We start from the raw sequence: 23996 nt of genomic DNA on the forward strand, positions 1-23996 counted from the left end.
TTTTCAATGAAGGTACTCTTTTTATTCCCATTACACAGATGAGGAAACTGAGGCTAAAGGTGATTAAGTACCTTGTCCAGGGTCACATGGCTGGCAGGTGTCAGCTAGTTAACCACTATCCTATACTCTAGATGATCACTAGTGTGCACTGCCTTCTTTGGGAAATGCCCTTGCCCTGCTTCTCTCTGAAGTAAGGGTGTATTTTTTAAAAAAGCCAATCTGATCATGTCACTTGTCTATTTAAAATCTTTCAATGGCTCTCCAATCTTCATGCAACAAATCCAAACTCCTTCCATTGCCATCGAGTCGCTTCTGACTCATAGCGACTCAACAGGACAGAGTGGAACTGCCCCATAGGGTTTCCAAGTCTGTAATCTTTATGCAAGCAGACTGCCACATCTTTCTCCCAAGGATTGGCTGGTGGGTTTGAACTGCCAACTTTTCAATTAGCAGCCAAGCGTTTAACCACTGCACACCAGGGCCACTCCAAACTCCTTAACACTGTTTAAAAGGCTCTTCATAATCTCTCCAGTCTCAGTTTCCACCATTCTCTACCTTGCTCCAGTCACTCAGAATGTATTTCAGTCTCTTAAATACGACAAAATCCTTTGCTTTGGGGAATTTTCCCAGGCTGATTCCTCTGCCTAAGACACACTTTCCCCTCCTTTCTCCTGGCTTCCTTATTGTTTAAGTCTCAGCAGAATGTGTCTTTCTCAGAGAGGCCTTCCCGGGCCCTTTATTATATGACTCTAGAACAGCGCTGTCTAATATAACAGCCACTAGGTGGATGTGCCCATGGAGCACTGAAATGTGGCTATTCTGAATTGAGATGTAAGTTGAGACACATCCTGGGGTATGAAGACTAAGTACAAGAAAAGGAATGTAAACTATCTTGGTAATGGTATTTTATATTGATTACATGGTAAACTCAGAATATTTTGGATATATCTGAATTTAGTGGGATAAATAAAATATATTATAAAGTTAATTTCACTTTTTTTTTTTTTAATCCTGGCTACTAGAACACTGTAAATTCCGTAAGTGGATTGCCTTACATTTCTACTGGACAGTGCTGCTCTAGAGCATTCCACATTTGCATTTGGTAACACACTTTATGGTTATAACTACTTGTTTACTATTTGATTTTTTTTTTCACCATATTTTAAGATCTAAGAGGGAAAGGGTCATATCTGTATTATTCCCCCTGGTATCCCAGTGCTAAAGACAGCACATGGTTGAATTAATTTTTTGAAATTTAGGCTAAGATAATTTTAAAAATAAATTACAAGAGACATAACTGAGGCAAATCAACTTTATCTTGTTTATAATAAAAAAAAAATGCATAGTGTTTGTTGAGTATACACTAGGTACCAAGTACTGAGCTATGTGAACTTCACATACACATTCTTGTTTAATCCTCACAACAAACTTAGGAGGTAGATACATTAACATCAACCCATTTTAGAGATGATGATGCACAGCAAATTTGGGGGGCAGTGAAGTATTCTGTATGATGCTGTAAAGGTGAATACTTGACACTATGCTTTTATCACAATCCGTAGAACTCTACAAGACAAGGAGTGAACCTTAATGTAAACAAATTAATAAAATCGAACACTTAGGACGTTAGGGGATTCCAGGAAGGAATGCAGACTATGACAAGAGAATCTAACTGTATTACAAAAGTATGAAACCAACTCAGTGAGGTGGGGGGTGGGAGGGAGGTGCTGAGTTAAATAACTTTGGAAATGAGTGGCTCTATAAGGCTAAAGGGAAAAGGGACTTTTGCATAAACACTCCACTCCAGCCGATAAAGTTTGTTTCCCACAGGGTACAGGTTAACAATTCCGAAACCACTATACATATATACTGGAATTGAACCATTAAGTAAATAGACAGCAGACAGTAGGAGCCAAGTTTCTCACTGTTGGAGTGGGAAGTTACAGACATGCAAGAAGAGAAGGCTAGAATGATCCATGTGGTAATAGATTAAAAAAATTAGTATGAACTCATGTTTAACTAAATATAGATACAGATGTATACATATAGAAATATTTGTACCTATGTGTATATGTATAAGTTCGTATATACTCATGTATTTCCTTGTTCTGTCAGCTGAGAGGGTCTAGAAGCAATGACAACCCAACAGCAGCAGGCACAAGTAATGCTCAGATTTTGGTATCTAATACTATTCTTCAGTAAAAGGAACCAGAGCTCTTTGGAGAAATGGTTGATTCTAGGACTAGGGCAGAAAATATATAAGATGAGCCTGAAGCATCTTGTAGCATCAGAAGTAAGGAAGTACTAAAAACAAAACAAAACTAAACAACAACACACACACAATGATGGGAGCATGTCAAAGGAAAAGAAGAGCCAAGTGAAAGAGCTCCCAACGGCCAAAGCTGATACAGTTTGAACAGCAAAATAAAGTAGTATTGGATTGCAGCTCAAAGCACAAAATAAATATCCATAAGTGATAAATAAATGAATAAGTACATAGATGTAGGAGAAGAGATGAATCTCCTATGCAGAAAAATTGCAAATAATTTATGTAAATACTCTGCCCTCAAAAAGGTGAAGCATGACTCTCTATTCTTTAAGTGTGGGCTGCACATACTGACTTCTTTCCAAGGAGTACAGTATGGAAAGGGAAAAAAGAGTAACTTTACAGTGCAGAAATCTGACAAACAGTCCCCTAGCCAAGTGATCAAGGTCAACGTCACAATGGAAGTTAGAGATAGCGATTCAAAGGACAGCAGATTTCTCATCAGAAATCATGGAGGCCATGAGGAAGTGGCACAACACTTTAAAAATGCTAAAAGAACTGTCAATCCATAATTTCATATCCAGTGAAAATATCCCGCAGGAATGAAGTTCAACTAAAGACATTCTCAGATGAAGGAAAACTAAGAATATCTGTAGTCAGCAGACCTACTCTAAAAGAATTTCTAAAGGAAGTTCTCCAGACAAAAGGGAAACAATGCCTGAGGCAAACTTAGTACAAGGATGAAGGAGGAACATAGCTGAAAATAATTCCAGAAATGGGAAGAAGGTGGTGTGAAAACTAACTTCAACAAAAGATAAACTTTTTTTTCCAAAAAATCATCACAGAGGAAATTCATTCTTCAATACGACTGAAACAGTGTTAATTCAAAAATAACAGTACTAAAAAAACTCGATTGAAAAAATAGGATATGAAACTACATAAACATTTTCATCTAAATTTTGTTTCTATATGTATATCTGTATACTGTATATTTGTTTACATAGATAAATACCCACAATTAAGGTGGTGGCACTTACAGGTGGTTTTTTAAAAATATTTTTATGTTTTCGAATATTCAACTTAAGTGCTATTACATTTACAGTTAGGAAAAGACAACAATTATTTAAAAATATCCATTGTCTTCCTAGATTTAATTTTAGCCTTTTGGCATGAACACCTCCTTTTAGGCATAGGATGTAAATAAAGTTCAATGACTTATCTGAACGTAAACTTGGCTGACAGGCTTTAAAGACCAAATCAAAAAGATAAAGAAGCATTTCTGTAATATTCTAGGAAAAATGCGATTGCTTATGTCATATTCTGGTTCAGCACCCACAACTAAGTAGCTCAAAAGGTTTAACAAGATCAGATCTTGTTTATCTCTACATCGTACTTGTTAAGAAGTGCGTGAGGAACTTTTAAATACTGAGGCGCTGGTTGATCTAATTGGGAGGATTTCAGAACTAAAATTAAGCACTCTATTCCGAAATTAAACTGAAGGTTTTACTTCTACACTACTGATAACCAATAAAACCACTGCCATTGAGTCGATTCCGATGCATAGTGACCCCACAGGACAGAGCAGAACTGCCTCATAGAGTTTCCAAGGAGCTGCTGGTAGATTCAAACTGCTGACCTTGGCAGCTTGCCATAGCTTTTAACCACTACGCACTGATAACCATTAGGTTTCTGTTAAAGTTGCCATTTGAAAAACAAAGTTCAGTCATGTTTGTTATGATAAGAGTGTTCTTACAACTGGCCTTAGAAAAAGCTTCATGGAGTTGTTAAAATATATTAGAGCCTATAGATACGTTGTTTTAACTTTCTTGAAGTTCCCCAGTAAGCCCTAGGTATTCTCTCTTTTCTCTTAACTAAATAAGTAGAGTTTATTTACACTCTCCTAACTAAAATGGCTGAAAACCCTGGTGGCATAGTGGTTAAATGCTACCACTGCTAACCAAGAGGTCAGCAGTTCAAATCCACCAGGTGCTCCTTGGAAACTCTATAGGGCAGTTCTACTCTATCCTATAGGGTCACTATGAGTTGGAATTGACTCGATGGCAATCTTTTTTTTTTTTTTTAACTAATGGTCAGTTCTGTATCCAAAGATTTCAAGTAAGTTGGCAGCTGCAATTATATCACTAACTTCCATATCACTGGAAACCCTGGTGGCGTAGTGGTTAAGTGCTACAGCTGCTAACCAAAGGGTTGGCAGTTTGAATCCACCAGGCGCTCCTTGGAAACTCTATGGGGCCATTCTACTCTGTCCTATAGGGTCGCTATGAGTCGGAATCGACTCAATGGCACTGGGTTTGGTTTGGTTTTTTTTCCATATCACTAAACTTTCATGTCAAAATTGTTTATACTTTTCATTTAAGAAATATTGCCTTAGTTAAAATGTATCAAGTATGAGAGATTTGTGTTAGTCTAGAAACCGATATAAAGAAAGTTTCACAGTTAATTGCCACCCTTGTAAATTTCACCTCCTTTCCTACCATTGCTTTGATATGGTTGCTATCTGTACTCATTGTACTTGTTAAATATCTCTTGTTTTGCCTGTAAGGCAGAGCATACCATTACAGCCAAGCTAAATGCATGCTCTCCTGAGGCTCATTCCTTCAATAAATTTAATTTGTTTAAAATATCAAATTAGAGCGTTGGTCCAGTGACTTCACAAGGACAGTAGACGGTGGGGGGGGGGAGTATGATTCTGATTGAACAGAATGCTTGGAATTTCTAAAGCACAAAGCTTATCTCAATCAAAGCTATTGCAAAATGCGATGTCGACATGATTCTCGTAAGTGCTCCTGTCCTATCTCTTCATAAACAAAGGATGGAGACTAACCCAAACGACATACTGATTGCATTATGATGCTATCTGAGCACCTCAGAGGAAGGGGTCTGATTTTTGAACAGTCAGCTGAGTGTGCATCTCTGGGGAGGAATAGAGGACAGTTACCCTCGCCAGTTCCCTCTTCTTCTGGATTCAGACTTTCTCCTCAGTTAGAGCTGAGCCTACAGTGGTATCTCACCCACCCTGGCTCAGCGTGCCTATGACCCACACGAAATTAATCAGTGTCACTCCCCTGAGTTTTCTAATTGTAGCTGCTACAGAAGAACCAGGAACTCATGGTTTCCTCATTTCCAACCTTGGGGAAAAGCAGAAAGAAGTAAACCTTTTGGCTCTTGTTCACCCAAGGCCAGCTCTACACACGCTCTTCCTGTGAACTGGTGTTGTGAGCTCCCAAACTCCTCTCTTGTTTGCTTTTGAGGTGGCTTTGAGGTGATTTCTGCCACTTGTAACCTAGATAGTCCCGAGTTACACAATAACTTAGTAACTGGATTTTTGTGAAGGAAAGGAAGGTTTGGGGGTGTTATGTTAATTGTGTCCCCCCGACCAAAAAAATTTGTTAGAACCCTAACCCCTATACCTGTGGCTGTAATCCCATTTAGAAATACAGTTTTCTTTTAATGTTAATAAGGCCATGTCCGTTTAGGGTGTGGCTTAAACCTAATGACTTTTGAAATATAAAAAAAGCAGATCAGGCACAAAGACAAGCAAGCACAAGCCACCGGGAGATGGCCAATGAACCAAGGAACAGAAGCTGAAAGAGACCAGGATTTTCTCCCAGAGAGGACAGGGACAGAGCCTTCCCCCAGAGCTGGTGCTCTGAATTTGGACTTCTAGCTTCCTAAACTGTAAGAAAATAAACTTCTGTTCTTTAAAACCACCTACTTGTGGTTTTTCTGGTACAGCAGCAAAAACAAACTAAGATCGGAGATAAATAATGAAATCATTTTTTTTTTCTAAAAAAGCCTTTGGGTTCAAGGCACATGGCTCCAATGTGTGAGGTACTCTTTCCTTTAACTCTGATCTCTCACAGTTCCACAGTCTGATATAATTACCTGTTTACCCATCTCTCTCCCCCTTACCCATCTCTCTCCCCCATTAGGCTGACTGTTCCTTAAAGTCAGAAGCTAAGTTTTATCAGACTTTGTATCTCCAGAGTCAAGTACAGATCCTGACTGGTACACTGTAGTGCTGTCGAGTCAGCTCTGACTCATGGCGACCCCACATAATTGGTTATAAAAGGATGAAATGAAATATGGTCATTTTTCTTACTATTACGGAATTACCTCATAGCTTCAAACTTCATTAATTAGAAATTTGTGGGTAGGCTGGGAAAATTAATTTACTTAAAGTAAAAAGAGGTTGTTAACCCATTTAGTCATGTAAGAAACTGTAAAGAGAATGATTAAACTAATTAAAAATACAAATTGTTTCAAGCAGGCCATAGCCATTTAAAATCACTCATTCATATAGAAATAATTCGTGAGCTAAGTTACAAATAATATCCATCTACCTATTAATTAAATTAGGTCTCTGAGGATGTCTATTAAGTAGTCCTTTGTTAGCTTGATTCGTTTACTGTTTGTATTTGAAATATTCCATAAATTAACCTTTTATTAATTCAAAAGGTAACGCCTACAGTTCTTTGAGTTTATTTACAAACATAAATTCTCTTAGTATCTACAAAGCATAATAGATGGGGGCAACAAACTCAATAAAATACTTGCAAATTTTTTACTCATTATTTGATTTTAGACACATTCAAATTTCATTCATGCCCCAGGCACATGCTGCTAAGTATAAATACCCAACACCCAATCTTATTATCACTATCTAATCTAAGGTTCATTATCTGTAGCCATTGATTGGACAGAGGTACAGTGTACGCAGATGACACATTCTTGCTCGCTGAAAGTAAAGAAGGCTTGAAGCACTTACTGATGAAGGTAAAACACTGTAGCCTTCAGAATGGACTACACCTGAACATAACGAAAATGAAAATCCTTACAACTGGGCCAATAAACAACATCATGATAAATGGAGAAGACAGTGGAGTTGTCAAGGATTTCATTCTACTTGGATCCACAATTAATGCCCACAGAAGCAGCAGTCAAAAAATCAAATAATGCATTGCACTGGGCAAATCTGCTGCAAAAGATCTCTTTAACACAAAGATGTCACTTCAATGACTAAGGTGCACCCGACCCAAGCCATGGTCTTTTCTATCACTTCATATGAATGTGAAAGCTGGATGACGAAAAAAGGAAAACTGAAGAAGAATTGATGCATTCAAACTGTGGTGTTGGCAAAGAACATTGAATATACTGTGACTTCCTGGAAGAAGGAACAAGTACGTCTTGAAAAAAGTACAGCCAGAGTACTCCTTGGAAGCAAGGATAGCGAGACTTTGTCTCACTTACTTTGAACATGTCATCAGGAAGGACCAATTGCTGGAGAAAGACATCATGCTTGGTAAAATAGAGGATCAGCGAAAAAGGGGAAGACCCTCAGTGAGTTGGACTGACACAGTGGCTGCAACAGTGGGCTCAAATACAACAACAATTATGAGGATGGCACAGGACTAGGCAATGTTTCGTTCCGGGATACATAAGGTTGCTCTAAATTGGAACTGACTAAATGGCACCTAACAACAATACAGACGTCTAATTACACCTCATTCCTGGATATTGTCTAGTGCAAAACTAAGGAAACCCATCGCCATCGAGTCCATCCTGATCCCTGGCCGCCCCATGTGTTACAGAGCAGAAATGCTCCATACAGTTTTCTTGGCTGTGATCTTTATGGGAGCAGGTAGCCAGAACTTTCTTCTGAACCCCCAAACCTTTAGGTTACTAGTGAAGCTCAAACTGTTTGTGCTACCCAGGGACCTACTCTCTAGTCCGGTAACCTGCGAGCTAAGTCTCCAAACCCCCTCTTCCTCAGCTTCCCTTTTCAATTGACGGCAGCTGCATCCTTCCACGTGTTGAGGCCAAAAACCTTGAAGTCCTCCTTGCCCTCTTTCTCTCACACTCCACATCTAATCCATCAGAGAGTCTTATGGACTGTGACCTCCAAATCTATTCAGAATGTGACACTTCCCACCATATAACCCTCAATGTGAAGATACCATCATGTCTCTCTCCATGGAGTACCCCACTAGCTACATAGGAGTCAAACAATTTAGTAAAATTGCTGTTTAAAATTATTTTAATTCCCATCTGCTTATTTATGTGAACAAGATTTTCCAGCACTTACATATATAAAAACCAAGGTTGTTATGTGTTACGTTAGCTGCAGTCAAGTCAGCCCCCGATTCATGGTAACCGCATGCACAGTGGAACAAAACATCGCCCAGACCTGTGCCATCTCGATGATTGGCTGAGGATTAGGCCATTGTGATCCACAGGGTTTTCATTAGCTGATTTTTAGAAGTAAGTTGCCAGGCCTTTCTTCCTAGTCTTGGTGTGGAAGCTCTGCTAAAACCTGTTCAGCATTACAGCAATACGCAAGCCTCCACTAACAGACAGGTGCTGGCTGCGCATGAGGTACGTCGGCTGGGAATAGAACTCGGGGCCCATGCACGGAAGGCAAGAATTCTACCACTGAACCATCACTGTCGCCAAAAGCTAAGGAGAGGAATAGATGGCTAGGAAACCCCTGGTTCACACAGATCCACTAACTCATTTTTGTAAAGCACCAGCCAAGTCATTCAGTGGTGTATTTCCAATAACAATTTAATGTTTAATACTTACTGATAAAATTTTATAAAATCTTTATTATATTTTCATAATTATATACTACTACTAGCTGTCATAACTCAATCCAGAATAAAACTTTTTAATAGAGACTTATGGTCACAAGAAATTTAAAAACATTAAAATTTGAATTTTTTATACACATAAGAAGGGGTTGACCAATAAGAGACTTTCAATCATAAAAATGCATTATTATATAAAATTCTACAGAGGAAATATAATACAAATATGATTTAAAGGAGTAAAATAATTAATATAATATTTCCAACTGTTGAAGAAGAACTTGTTCATATATTTTTAAAATAGTGAATAACAAACTGTTTCCCAAAATGCCTAACTCTGGTCTAAGACACATAAGCATCCTATAAAAACTTGATGATTAAGAGACTGAATTCTGGGAAAATTTGTTTTACCTACAGGATTGGAATGTTAACATCTTCCTATGGACTTGCAGACCAAATACTCGCTCATTTAGAAAAGTCCAATATTAACAACATGCTAGAATGTAAGCCTGTGTATACATGCACATGCATGGATGAATGAATGTACGAGTTGAATATTTTGGCTAATTTGGATGTTCTCAAGCCGTGCATTTTACAAAACAAACCAAGATTTAATACTAAAACTTCCATTTTCATTCAACGTTTTATGCCATCTAACTAAAGCTTCAGTTTTAAGGTTAGGCATGCAAATGCAGAGGAGTGGCCACCAGAGGGAGCCCAAGTGTTTTTCTGAACACCCCAGACGCCAACGAGAGAAAAAGGAAGAAAACTGAACAAAAAGCTCGGAGCGTGTGGGGAGATCATTACCTGTTTCAGTCATTAAAAAGCCCATCTTATTGAATGACAGAACTATTTCTGCATTCATGTTAAAAATTTCTGTACTATGCAGATGTAGACTGCAATGCTCTTACACAAAAGGAGAATCGGTTAAACATAATACAGAATCAAAAAAACTCACATACCCTACAACCAGAAGGTCCAGGGTGGAATGCCGTGATAGCCATATCCATGAGTCTCTGCTGTGCCCTAAACAAGCCGGGCGCCTCCTCCAGGATGTCTCTGTGTCCCTGCTCTCACTCTCTGCCCTGGTCCATCTTTGTGGTCAACTTTGGAGGAAGTTTTGGGTGTGGTTTCCTCACTTTGTTTGTGATTGGGCTATCAAATTACAGTGCCAACCGTGTGCACTTGGGAATTTTTCATTCTCCTGGCTGAGCTAAATCATACCGACATTAAGATGAACGGCTTTCTATTTGGCATCCTGAAGTCTTCCCAGAACTGAGAACTTGGCCAGGTCCCAACAGGATGCAAGGGGACCTCCATAAGGCTCCCCAAATCCAATGTCTCTGTAAACCAGAACCCACAGGCTAGAATAATATTCTGGGGCTGAGGCTGTAGAGACGGTTGTGACCTCGTTTAGAATTAAGCTCCAGGGGAACAATAATGTTTGATGTTTGAGAGCCGTGTCAAGTATTGAAAAACTTCCCCACACTTTATGTTATTGACCATCCTTTTATTGTGGTAGGTCAGGGATCACAGTTTTATCGATGAGGAAACCTAAGCTCATGAATGTGAGCAACTTGTTTAGCATCACTGGTTATTAAGTATCGGGGACAGAAACACTGATGGACATGTTCTTATGTGAACATGGATTGTAACAATGTCATTAGGGGACCAGATTGTAACAATGAATGCGTATTGGACTCATTCACACTAATGTCTTCTGAGAGAGAGAAATAATTATTTTCTTCCTTTTCCCTCAAGTTATGAGGGAGAAGCATGACACGTGAATTCAAAGACTCAGCACTTGTATTTACCTATTACTTTCATGGTACATTTTTCTAAGTTTCTTTTTCATGTCCAGATGGGGTCATTTTACCATATATGCAAATAACACAAACAAATTGAATTCCACAAGGTTAGGTCATGGGCTGAATGCTGCTAGAGTTAACCTGCTTATTAATGCCTTGGATATGGTATCAGAAATATTCTTACTAAATCTGACAATAACACCAAATTGCGTGGGGGTGGCTGGCATTTAGGAGAAGTAGATTGAATTTAAAATGACCTTGACAAACTGAAGAAGGAAAAAGAGGGCAAAATTCAATAGAAAGCTGTTCAGATAATTCATTCAAAAGGGAAAACAAAACAAAACAAAGGAGAACAACAGAAATGAGAGAGTACTGACTGGGCAATTGCAGCAGAAAAAGAGCTGGAGATCAGAGTGAACAATAGCCTTCAAAGGCATCAGTAAGCTAGTTCTGTCATTTTTTTTAAAAGGCATGATATTGGGAGGTATGAATAGGGGAAATTCAAGCTAATTCCCCCTCTGTATTCAAAATAGATGAAGCTTTAGGGGGGAAAATATGATGTTTTGTTGGGATCCTGAAATGCCTAAATCTTGAAAGCTAGGTTTTGGTAACTTTGAGATAGATCCTTAAAAAGGAGAACATCCAAAATACTGGAAGGTTTGATTTTAGATCTGATGAGCTCGGCCTCAGGAGAGAAAAGTTCTGGTGCTCTGTGCCTTCGTTCGTGCCATGCTCGCAGCCCAGGCTAGCCTTTACCTTCTCCCCTGGGTAATAAAAAATATCTACCCTTTATCAAGTGTCCACACAGGACTTAGCTCCTCTGTGAGGCCTGCTCTGAACTCCTCCCCTTGTCCCTGAGGAGAGCTGCACAAACGTACGTAGATATGTATTTACATGTGTATGTGTAAGTATGTGTGTGCATGTGTGTGCACATACATGTGTATGTAGCTAGCTAGCTAATCTGTTGCCCCTGTGGGTCTCCACGAAGCATACATGAGGTGTTTACACTGGCTAAGCACTTGACATGCATTACCCGATTAATACTTCTGGAGGCAATCTGGACTAAGACACTATTATTCTCATTATGTAGATAAGGAAACAAAGGCTTAAGGTTAAGTAACTTGTCCATGTTTACATGGTTAGTGAGTGGCAGAACTGGGACTTTAACTCAGGTCAGAAGAACTCCTAAGCCCCCATCCTAACGGCCACACTCTCCTGACTACATGTGCACCTCCAACACTTTATTTATTTGTTCACATGTTGCATTCACTGGACTACAACTCCCTGAAGGAAGGTACCAGGTTTCATTTACTTCCTTATCCCCATACAGGTTCTGACATTCCATAGATGATCAACAAATGTTCATTAAAGGCTTCAAGCAGTAGACAGCGTCTTCTATGGATGTTTATGAGTAATTCTTTGACTGAAGTGAAGTGGATTTAAACATTCATAAAAACTAGCAATAAGGATTCTGAACAATGCTGGATCATATTAATAAGGGTAGTTTTATAATTTCTTTTTCTTTAAAAAATTTAAGGCATGGAAATAGTTTTATATACATACATATGTACGTATACATGTACATTCGTGCATATGTCTATCTATCTGTCTCCGATGTAATTTTATCTAAAGGCAAAGAGAAGAACAACAGAGCATCTTGATATCTATGGACACAGGGGAGCCTGTCTGACACAGAATTGTTATTAGCAAAGAACCTGAATCCTAAATGACATGTAATCACTAGACTAATTTATCCAATCCGAGGACACTACAATTTTCTCTCCTAAACAGAAGACATATTTTACAAATAATTTGGTCTCAGTTTCTGAAAACAAGAACAATACAAATTTAAATACAACAAAAATAAATGATCCTACGTATCTTATTCTCACAGAAAACAGATAACATGCTAGCATTCCAAAGTAACTGGCAACATAATTGCCATCAGTATGGGATAAAATATTTCAAGACAGCAAGCCACTCTCCCATGACTTGGAATTAGCAGTTTATGTATTACTTTAACATGACATCATGGTCCCTGCCCTTGCCTGCAATGGAACCGACTCTCAGCAGCAGAGCTGATACCACCGACCAGCAGCTTCAGCTCAAGGCCACGCCGTTTTTTAAAGTGAGAACAGGAAGAAGCTGTTGGCTAGGGATCAGGGAATCTCTTTTACTGATTGATTTTTTTTTTTTTTAACCGTTAAACACTACCCAATATATCTCTAAGGTATAATCAGCTAAATTCTGATTACAGAAAAGATTAAGAGAACATATTCGAAGCAGGTCTATATGGTATAACTCAGCTACAACCCAAGAAAACAATCAGCATGACGACATTAAAAAGTTCCATTTCATGACAGAGAGAAATAATTGTGAAGAAACTAAAATCGGAAAGTAGAAACAATCACCAAACGTAATTTATAATATTACATAAATATTTCTAAAACATATCAACAAACCACCACCCACAAACACACCCTAACACGTGTCCTTTCACCAAGAGACCCCTACAGCAAACATGTCCTGTGAATGATGCAGAGAACATTCAGACACAACAAACACATGACATACTTAACAAGAGAAGAAGGATTAGGTTTTCACAGCATTACCTTAGGAGGCTACATTTACTATCTAGATGAACGACAACTCCACATCATTTTAAAATTTCAATCAGTATACCAATGCTGAAGTGAAAGAGAGAGGGACGGGATGGTCAGTTTTTAAGACAGAGTAGAAGAACTAGATGGAATAAAAAGGAGAAAGAAACTTAGCAAGCACATTCTGCCCCATAAAACACGTAACTCACAAATACAAAAACAAACATTTCTTCAGAGACTCCACAGCTGAATTTGTCCTTGTCCTTCGACATTAAGTCACTGGTGTTTCCCAGGAGGTGGAGCAAAGTCAGTGTTGACTCCTGTAGCCACACTTTCTAATGCGCCAACTAAAAAAAAAATGAGTATTTACACACTACACAACTCACAGGATTGGGCCAGCAACACTGCTAAATCTAATCTCCACTCGTGATAAGCAATTTGTCCTTCAGAGTCAGAACAAGCAGGCTCAGGACTTTCTAACAATCTCTAGCGTTCTGTTGGTTTGCTATCCCATGCAGAGCTTTGCACCATCAGTTAGTTCCATGTGCATTGTTTTAGACCTGTGACAGAGCTATTCTCACCTTAGAACAGGGAAAAGCCGCTGCCAAGGGTAAACCTGTGAACCCTAGCCAAAACATCTTGATAAAGTTTGAACGTGTATCAATCATGTTTTAAAGCAGGGTTTTAAAAACTGTTCCATAGAAAACTGTTCGTTTGAGTTCAGCAGGTGTTCTAAGCTGAAGTTGAAAGGCTTTACATGGTTTTATGGGATTATTTAATTCTTTTTTATGTTTTAAGTTTGTATGTGGATACACAGTTTTTTTTTTTCTTCAGCAAGCCAGGAAAATTACAGTCATAGCCAATCTGTAATGGTAAAATAAGAGGCTGCCATATACTAGGTGGAAAATGTTCTAATTTGTTTGCTCTAACTTTGAAAAAGAACAATAATAGAGATAAGTGTTATTATATTTCCTAAAAATTCCTAATATGCTTAACCTTTTGACTCTAACAATTACGTGCTTATTATTTCCCTATTGTCCTTGCCTTAATGAGAAGAATTTTCACAAACAGTATTAAATTATTTCCTTATCATTTACCATTTAAAACCTTTATGTCTAAAAAAATTATTCTTTACATAAGTGGCCATTGTTTTCCAAAGTTTCAGAGACTCCTGCTTTAAGCAATCTTCTTAAAATGAGTCCTCATAAGAACCCAAATCTTGCTCGTTACTAATTGCTAACATCAGTTCTTCTAGACCTTGGGAAACTCTCTGAGCTCAGAATGTGGTCATGGTTTATACTGGGAAAACACTCCTCAATATTTAGCAGAAGCTCACTAACTGTTATGGATTGAATTGTGTCCCCCAAAAATATGTGTCAACTTGGCTAGGCCATGGTTCCCAGTATGGTGTGGATCACCTACCATTTTGTCATCTGATGTGATTTTCCTGTGTGTTGTAAATCCTACCTCTATGAGGTTAATGAGGCAGGATTAGAGACAGTTAGGTTAATGAGGGAGGACTCAAGCTATAATAAGATTAGGTTGTATCTTAAGTCAATATCTTTTTTTTTTTTTAATTTTATTAATAATTTTTACTGAGCTTTAAGTGAACATTTACAAATCAAGTCAGTCTGTCACATATAAGCTTATATACACCTTATTCCATACTCCCACTTACTCTCCCCCTTAATGAGTCAGCCCTTCCAGTCTCTCCTTTCGTGACAATTTTGCCAGTTTCTAACCCTCTCTACCCTCCTATCTCCCCTCCAGATAGGAGATGCCAACACAATCTCAAGTGTCCACCTGATACAAGTAGCTCACTCTTCATCAGCATCTAGTCGATATCTTTTGAGATATAAAAGAGAGCAGTGTGCAGACAGACAGGAGGACCTTGTACCACCAAGAAAACAGTGTTAGGAGCAGAGTGTATCCTTTGGTAACTGCACTGAGAAGCTCCTAGACAAAAGAAAGATTGATAACAAGGACCTTCCTCCAGAGCCAACAGAGAAAGAAGGCTTTCCTCTGGAGCTGGCATCCTGAATTCAGACATCTAGCCTCCTAGACTGATTTCTCTTTGTTAAAGCCACCCACTTGTGGTATTTCTGTTATAGCAGCACTAGATGACTAAGACAGAATTTGGTACTGGGAGTGGGTTGCTGCTCTAACAGATACCTAAAATGTGGAAGCAGTTTTGTAACTGTGAATGGATAAAAGCTGGAAGAGTTTTAAAGTGCCTAATAGTAAAAGCCTAAATTGCCTTGAAGAGACTGTTGGTGAAATTATGGACATCAAAGACAATTCTGCTGAGGGCTCAGAAGGAAGTGAGGAGAGCTGTTACACCGGAGACAGCAGAGACGGCAAGAAGCAACACCAGAGAAATGGCAGCAGCAGAGAAACGCCAACAGCAGAACCAGGAGACCAGCACAAGACAGTGCTGGAGTGGACCCATGGAGCAAGAGAGCTGAGGGTCTGTGCACAGGAGGCTTCCTGGAGGAGTGGGGTGCCTCTGAGCACTTATTGGTGGAGCTAGGCTTGCTGACTCACGGGACAAGAGAGCTGAGTGGCTTCTAGCAGAAGTTTACTGGTAGAATTGGGTGCCTCCCAGCACTTAACAGTGGTGCTAAAGAGCTTTGGAACACTTACCTGAGCAGGGTAGATGCTGGTCAAGGGGCCAAGAAGCCAAGGAACACAGAAAGCAGAAGCTGAAGACATAAGAAGCACAGGAAGCAGAGCTGCCTCAGTCTCAAAGGGTGGAGTCACCACTCAGACAGACTAGGAGAATGGGCCTGCCCAAAGCCAAGAGTGTAGAGCTGCCATTCCAGGGGGCCTGGAAGGCGAAGCTGAAGCAGTTATGTTAATAAGGCAGGACTCAACCTACAATAGTAGGCTGTGTCTTAAGTCAACCTCTGTTGAGATATAAAACATAGAAGCGAGCAGAGATACAGGGGGACCTCATACCAACAAGAAAATAGTGCCAGGAGCAGAGCATATCCTTTGGACCTGGGGTCCCTGCACTAAGAAACTTCTAGACAAGGGAAAGATTGATGACAAGGACCTTCCTCCAGAGCTAACAGAGAAAGAAAACCTTCCCCTGGAGCTGGCACCCTGAATTTAGACTTCTAGCCTCCTAGACTGTGAGAGAATAAATTTCTCTTTGTTAAAGCCATCCACTTGTGGTATTTCTGTCATAACAGCAGTAGATAACTAAGCCACTAACTATACACTTAAATACTATAACAACCTAAAAACTGAGGACCTCAAGTGATCCTTTTGGAGAAAGATGTTTGTAAGTCGGAAAATAGGATTATTTTGTAATATTTCCTCACCTGAGTCTCTTTCATTGGCTCACTCCACACACTGAGGAAGAAAAGTTTAAACTTCTAAAACTATAATGCCCCACAGCAGAGGGGAGCAGTTCCCCTCTCTAAAGGATATAGCACAATACACAATTAAAACTACCTAAGTAGCAAACAATTATAAACAAGATTAATCCTTCAAAGAGTAACCAGAACATTCCCTGTATAAAAATTTCTTGTAACTGTGATTTTTAACCTCTGTTTAAACATGGTTGGTCAGGTATAGCATATACAGAAGAGGAAAAAAATCACAACTTAAGTCAAAGAGGAAAAGAAATTCTGTATAAAACAACACAAAACAGCCACAGCCCTACCAAAATCATCTACTTGCTTCATTGGCTCCATGGCTGTTTTTCTAATATTTCCCCAATTATTTTATAGATTCCAGTATCTCGTGTCACCTAAAGTTACACAGGTTGTCCCTATCAATTACAGTAAGTAGTAAACAAAAGAATCCAGTAAGTAAGCACCAGCCTATTTGTTCCTAACAAAATGCAATTTATGAAAAGAAAGTTATTTTTTTTTTCCTCTGCAAGGTAAAGATTGGTCTGGAAATGAAATCTAGCTGGCAAGACAGCTTAAAACACCACTTACTGATGTCTGCATATTTGATTAAAAGTTAAACATGGTGATTAACAAAATCAAGAGTAGTTGCTGGAAAGGAGAATATGTTTTTTCCACATAGAAGCTGTTTGTACTCTGAAACAATTGTCTAAGTGCTTTTATTTCAGTCCACAGGCAGGTTATTGCTGTTTAGAAACATAAAGGGAGTATAATATTGCCCAGTATGTAGTTAAAGAAGATAAAAGAAATCATAACACAACTTGTCTCTTACAAAGGAAAAATTTCAATTAGCACCACTTTAAGGCTCTTAGGTTCCTTTTTATCTTTCTGGAGCCTCAACTCTGCTCATGAATGTCTTTCATCTCATTGACTTTCCTTTGACTGATGCCATTGGTAGCTTCTCTAACAGCACATGGTGATGTTACATCCACTCTATTTGCTGGTAGAGAAAAAGTGTGCTTTTCTGTTTGCTGGAGAATTTGACTTAGAATAGCCCAAACAAATACGAATAAGTATATACAGTATTGCTAACACTGGGAGGAAGTTTGGCCAGCTGCCCAAATCTTTCAGAGGAACACGCTGTTAACAGTTCACTGTATCTAACTTTCTGAAAACCTCAAATTCCTGTTTTGTTGCACAGTAGATTCATGGTGACAGCTGTTAGGCCCTCTGCCTAATGGGTTGTGTCTGTCCTCCCACTGTGGGGGGGGTCCAACCTAAAGGTCACTGAGGGCCTACGAGAGACAGGGCTTCCTTTTGAAGCCTAGAACATTTTAGACCTCCTGGGTTTGGACATTATGTGTGTGCTCTCCACAGGACTGACAGCCCCTTGATGAGGAAGGCACAGGCCCTTTTATCATCTTTATTGGACGAATGATCTGCATATTTGTTGTACATGCCTTGGGACATCCATGCCCAAAATGGTGGCAGGATCAGTTTGTTACTTTCGACTCAATAGCATGTTGCTTTAGACTCTTCATCATGACTCGATCATGATAGAAGTAAATGAATCTGATTATCTATAAAGTTTCACTCCCTACACAAAGATATTCTTTTTAACAGCAAAGGATCATTGGAAAAGTTCAATGGAGATATATATTTTAAGAAGCTCCAAAAAGACAAAAGGACAGTAACTTTATAAAGACTGGGGCATTTTCAGAGGAGGAAACATAGCTAGAAAATGATACAAGATTTGAGAAAATAATAATTACAATAATCGTCTTAAGATTTATGGAGCTCTGTTGTACCAGTCTGTATGCTTTCTAAAGATTTTGTCATTCAGTATTCATACTGGCTTTTTAAGGTAGTTATCACCTACGTCCATATTATAAAGATGAGGCAAGGATTTTTAAAGAAATCAAGCTGCTTGTGCAAGGCCCCATGGCCCGTGAAGTGGCACTGTTAGGTCTTGAAGCCAAGTTTGCAGTGGTACAGCAAACAAACAACCAACCAACCAAACAAACAAAAAAACAAATCTGTCACTGTTGAGTCAATTCTGACTCACGGCGACCTTATAGGACAGAGTAGAACTGCCCCATAGAGTTTCCAATGAGCAGATGGTAGATTCCAACTGCCAACCTTTTGGTTAGTAGCTGAGCTCTTAACCACTGCGCCACCAGGGCCCCAAGAGTACAGCAGTGGGCCAGAATTCCCAGCTAGCCCTTAGAACCAACATTCAAAAACAAGGAAGACCTAAAAAATCCTAGAGCCTGATCTCATACAAGGGATGGAGAAATAACCTGAATTTAATAAAGACAGTATCTCTGCCCACAGACATAGGACCAAAAGAAAGAAAGAAGGGGTGACAACTCTGTAACACTGTCACTTGGCACAGCAATCAGGGAACAGAGTCACAAGGTGAGGAATCCGAGAGCCAGCCAAGCACCGCTTCGGGTGTATCATTACGTGCTTCCATCGTTGTTGTTAGTCACCTCGGAGTCGGCTCCAACTTGTAGGGACTTTATGTGTTCCATCATTAACCCTTCCATATTGTTGGGTAAAATCTAGATTTCAGTTACTATAATTAATATTATTTACCTACAAAGATGATGCCACTAAACCACTGTCATCCTTACAACGCATGCTGGGTACTGTTTCTGGGTGAAAGGTTTGTCCTAAAACTTCTACTTTCCTACCTGGTTTCCCTAAACAGTTATTGCAATTGATTTTTTTCAGTTTCCAAAGAGGAATATTGACTTTAATGTACTTGGACATAACTAAACAAATTCGTCAACCAACCCTACATCTAATATTTCCTGTCCCTACTAAAGAAAAACAACTCGTTTTCTATACACTGTTAAGCTAATGATTTGTTCTGCTGTCCTGTATGCGTCATGGGAAAAATACAACACTTTGCAATTGTACTGTTTACCCTACAAGTACCTTTCTTCAGACTAGTTAATATCATGGACAAGTGATGATCATGTCATAGCAATCAACTTTCTCCATTTTCTATTTCCAAGGGACTCACCAAAGATGCCAGAATAAGATTAGAAAGATTCTTATTTTTCTGTTGATGGGGATAGAGAGCTCTCTGTGAAGAATACCGTGATTATTTTTTACCTTATAACAGTTTTTAGAAGCTGGGCAGAGAGAGTAGTTACTCACATTCTCCTTGTCAGGAATCCCTAGAAGAAGAGAGAGAGAGACCATGAATTATAAGATCAACCAGTAGAATGGGACTCTGATTTCACTGAAATCCTTTGCTGGACCAAACCAAGTAAAATTTTGGTGTTTTCAATTTGTTTCAGCAAAATAACGCTGCTTAGAAAAATAGGAGCACTTACAAAACCTATAGCATCAATGAATCTGGAGGAGGGCTTGTGCCCAAACAAGAAAATGCCATGCTTGTTTTGCTTCTTGACCACGTGCTTTTGTTTTCTAGAAGTATAAATGCATCGTTGATTCATTCACACCCTGTTAGAAATGAATTCCTCTGCCTTGGGCACCAAAAACACTTCGGATTCTGGACAGGCATACCATAGCACCTACTGCATTATTATACTGCAAACCATCTCACACCAGGATTTGAACCTAGGGGCAGGCCTTGCAGAAAAACCACCAGAACACAACTTCTACTTTGGGCAAAGCAACCCCCTGCTGACACCAAGTCAGGTCTGAGCATTGTAGTGGCTGTTTCCAGGGGTATCTCAGTTTTCTTAGCTAAAAAGTTAATCATCCATCCACTCAGTTGCTATTCATTTACAAACTTAATAAGCATCTACTACAGGCAGGCCCTGCCTCCTTTATACTCCCTTTGGAGACGATTCCTCTGACTGACATGTAAGAGTGGCCACAATGGAAGTCCACACCCCAGGAGAGTGTAGTGCCCCCAGTACAGTGGGCACACGTGGACTTACACTGAGGAGACTGAATCACCGGTGGCTTTTATATTAAAGCTTTGAACACCAAACTGGGTTAGGGACAAGACATAAAAGCTCAGACAGGAAGGAGGGGTAGAGGATTGCCTTCCAAAAAGAACATAAATGGGTATGTTTGCCATCACTTCCCAGTTCTGTTGGAAAGACTAACCCTGGCCTCATGTCAGCACCCTGAAATTCATCTTGAATCCATCCATCCACCCACCCACCCAACCACCCATCCACCCATCCATCCAACCATCTACGCACCCACCCATCCATCCATCCATCCATCCATCCATCCATCCATCCATCCATCCATCCATCCATCCATCCATCCACCCAGCCATCCATCCACCCAATCAAGCCAACAACCATTTGAAGGGATTATTGTAGTTGATTATATGAGTAGATTAAAAAAAAAAAATAAGGTGTCCTCTGGTTGATTCTGCCTCATGGGGACCCACGTGTGTCAGAGTACAACTGTGCTCCATAGAGCTTTCAAGGGCTGATTTTTTGGAAGTAGATCACCAGGACTTTCTTTCAAGGTGCCTCTGGGTGGACTTGAACCCCCAACCTTTCAGTTAGCAGCCAATCGCGTTAACCTTTTGCACCACCCAGGGACTCCTGTATGAGGAGGTACAGGAGTGTAAAAGAAGCTTACTTTCTAGGAGGTTCAATAAGACAAATACACAGTTGTACAACATCGTATCTGAGTAGCTGGAAATTAGGGTATTTGAAAGTGGGTGAAGGTGCGAGCAGTTTTAGAATTTCACCTTATTTGGCAAGCAAAGGAAAATCATTCAAAGCTTTTGAGCAGCAGAGTGATATGATCAGGAAAAAAACAGGGTAAGAGGACTGTTCAATATTAAAAGACATTTAAGGCATAAAAGCCAAATATAATTGCATGGTCCTTGACAGAAGTCCAGTTTGAATAATCAGGTATAAAGACATTCAACTGTGGAAATCTGAATATGGACCAGGTAATGGATGCTATTTAGGAAATCATGCTAGTATTAGGTGCAATAATGGTGATGTGGCTATGTACAGAAAAGTATTTTAAAATACTTTATCCCCAGACCTTCTGTCAGCCAAAGACAGGAACCATTCCCAAAGCCAACTCTTCAGACAGTGATTGGACTGGACTATAGGATAGAAAATGATACTGGTGAAGAGTGAGCTTCCTGGATCAAGTAGACACACGAGACTATGTGGGCAACTCCTGTTTGGAGAGGAGATGAGAGGGCAGAGGGGGTCAGAAGCTGGCTGAATGGATATGGAAATAGAGAGTGGAGACAAGGGGTGTGCTGTCTCATTGGGGGAGAGCAACTAGAAGTATACAGCAAGGTGTATATAAATTTTTGTATGAGAGACTGACTTGATTTGTAAACTTTCACTTAAAGCACAATTAAAAAAAAAAAAACTTCAGAGCCTGGAGTATTTGGGGTAAAATGTGTACGTGTGAGTAGTAGAAGAAAATTTGGCAAAATGTTAATAATTTTTAAATCTAAGTGATGAAAGCACGGGTGTTAAGTGTACTATTCTTTCCACTTTCTGAATGTTTGAAAATTTCATAATAAAAAGCTAAAAAAAAAAAAATGGTTGTGCAGAAGTCAGTGACCGATGGTGAGATACTGAAAGGTTCTGATCCAATTAAGCCATTCCTGCCCTTAGGTCAAGAGTGATGAGGTCCTTAGCCAGGTGGCCACAGAGGAAGCAAAAATGAAGAAAAATGAGCATTGCAAAGGAAGAAGCAAGTGATGGACAAGTGATGGGTTTCAGTGTGTGCTGGTAAGAAGAAAGGAGGAATCCAAGATGGCTGGGGTTTAGAAATTAGTGTAGGGGGAGAAAGGGGCAGGTGGTGGTTCAGGGGTAGACTGCTCGTTTTCAAACAGGAGACCTGGGTTTGATCCCTGGTCAATGCGCTTCATGCGCAGCCACCATCTGTCTGTCAGCAGGGGCCTGCGTGTAGCTAGGAAGCTGAACAGGTTTCAGCAGAACTTCCAGACTAAGGCAGTCTAGGAAGAAAGGCATGGTGACCTACTTTTGGAAACCTGCCGGTGAAAACCCTAAGAATCACAAGGGTCCAATTCCAACTGATCATGGGGATGGTACAGGACTGGGCAGTGTTTCATTCCATTGCGCATGGGATTGCTGTAAGTCAGAGGCTGGCTCAATGGCAGCTAACAAAAACAACAACATAGGAGAACAGTGGAATTGAGAATGGAAATGAGGCTTTCAGGAGAAGGCAGGGTTTTGTGGGAATCAGGATGTGTTCGTTATTGACATTTTGAGTTTGAGGGGCCAGCAGGACACCAAAGTAGAAAGAGAGCCAGCAGTCGCTTGGAAAAGCTCGGTGGGCCTTTGGAGAACTCAAATAGAGATAATGGTTTGCATTTGTATCAGCTGCAGAAAAGATACAATGGTCAAGAGGAAAGTATAGACAAGAAACAGGAGAAAAACAGCCAAGAATAGACTCTCCGGTAATATCTAAACTTTTGTGTGAGAGGAAGAAGTACCTGCGAAAGAGACAAAAATGCAAGTAGCCAAAAAGATACAAGAAACCAGAATAATGCAGAGGTACCCTGAGAACCAAGACTGAATGGAGTCTGAACAGGGAAAGTCTTCTCTGAAGTCAAGGAGAATGGGGAATTGATAGGGACCCTGCTGGCGAAGTGGTTAAGAGCTCAGCTGCTAACCAAAAAGTCAGCAGTTCAAATCCACCAGCTGCTTCCTTGGAACCCCTACGGGAGAGTTCTGCTCTGTCCTGTAGGGTCGCTATGAGTTGGAATCGACTTGATAGCAACAGGTTTGGTTTGGTTTGGGTCTGGTTATTAGTTGCTCACTGGTAACTTTAGAGTGGTGTGAGTCAAGAAAGATGGGCAGAAGCCAGATTCTGAGAGATGAAAGGTTGACTAGGTGGTGAGGAAATACTAGGTAACATCATTTGGGTGTTTATTATATGTCTGCAACATTCTAAATACTTGACGTGTTTAATCCTCACAACCCTATGAGGAAACTAAGGTTCAGAGAGACTAGGTACCTTGCCTGAGTTCACACAGCTAGGAGACAGTACAGCTGGGATTGCAAACCAGGCACTTCTATTTAGCCAACCCACCCTAGATTAGCCAGGAGGGGAAAAAAAGCAAGAATGAGGAGAAAAGGAAAGAAAGATCCTCACCCCTTCCTTTCTGTAGGGCAGAAGAGCAGCAGAGAGGAGAGAGGGACAGAAGCTGCACAGAAATTGTGACACAGAGGACAAGGAAATTGAGGATGCTCACTTAAGATGCTGGTCAAGTGGGAAGAAGGGTCATCGGTAGAGAACGACAGGTCTGGGAGAGAGGATGAGAATTCAAGAAACTCTGAAAAGGATCTGAAGTGTGACCCCCTGGCTCTGAGGTTGCTTGGAGTGGAGGCAGCGTCTGAGACATCATT

General features: G+C 39.9%; 1 protein-coding gene across 1 annotated transcript in view; it reads right to left on the reverse strand.

The window, feature by feature from the left end:
* Positions 1-23996, reverse strand: part of RAPGEF4 (Rap guanine nucleotide exchange factor 4) — a 153392-nt gene that overhangs the window by 128583 nt on the left and 813 nt on the right. Inside the window, exon 2 of the mRNA XM_064286994.1 lies at positions 19810-19829. Within this exon, the coding sequence (XP_064143064.1) occupies positions 19810-19829 (20 nt within the window). The remainder of the gene's footprint in view (positions 1-19809; positions 19830-23996) is intronic.

This window comes from Loxodonta africana, chromosome 6 (assembly GCF_030014295.1).
Source record: "Loxodonta africana isolate mLoxAfr1 chromosome 6, mLoxAfr1.hap2, whole genome shotgun sequence".
Taxonomy (NCBI): domain Eukaryota; kingdom Metazoa; phylum Chordata; class Mammalia; order Proboscidea; family Elephantidae; genus Loxodonta; species Loxodonta africana.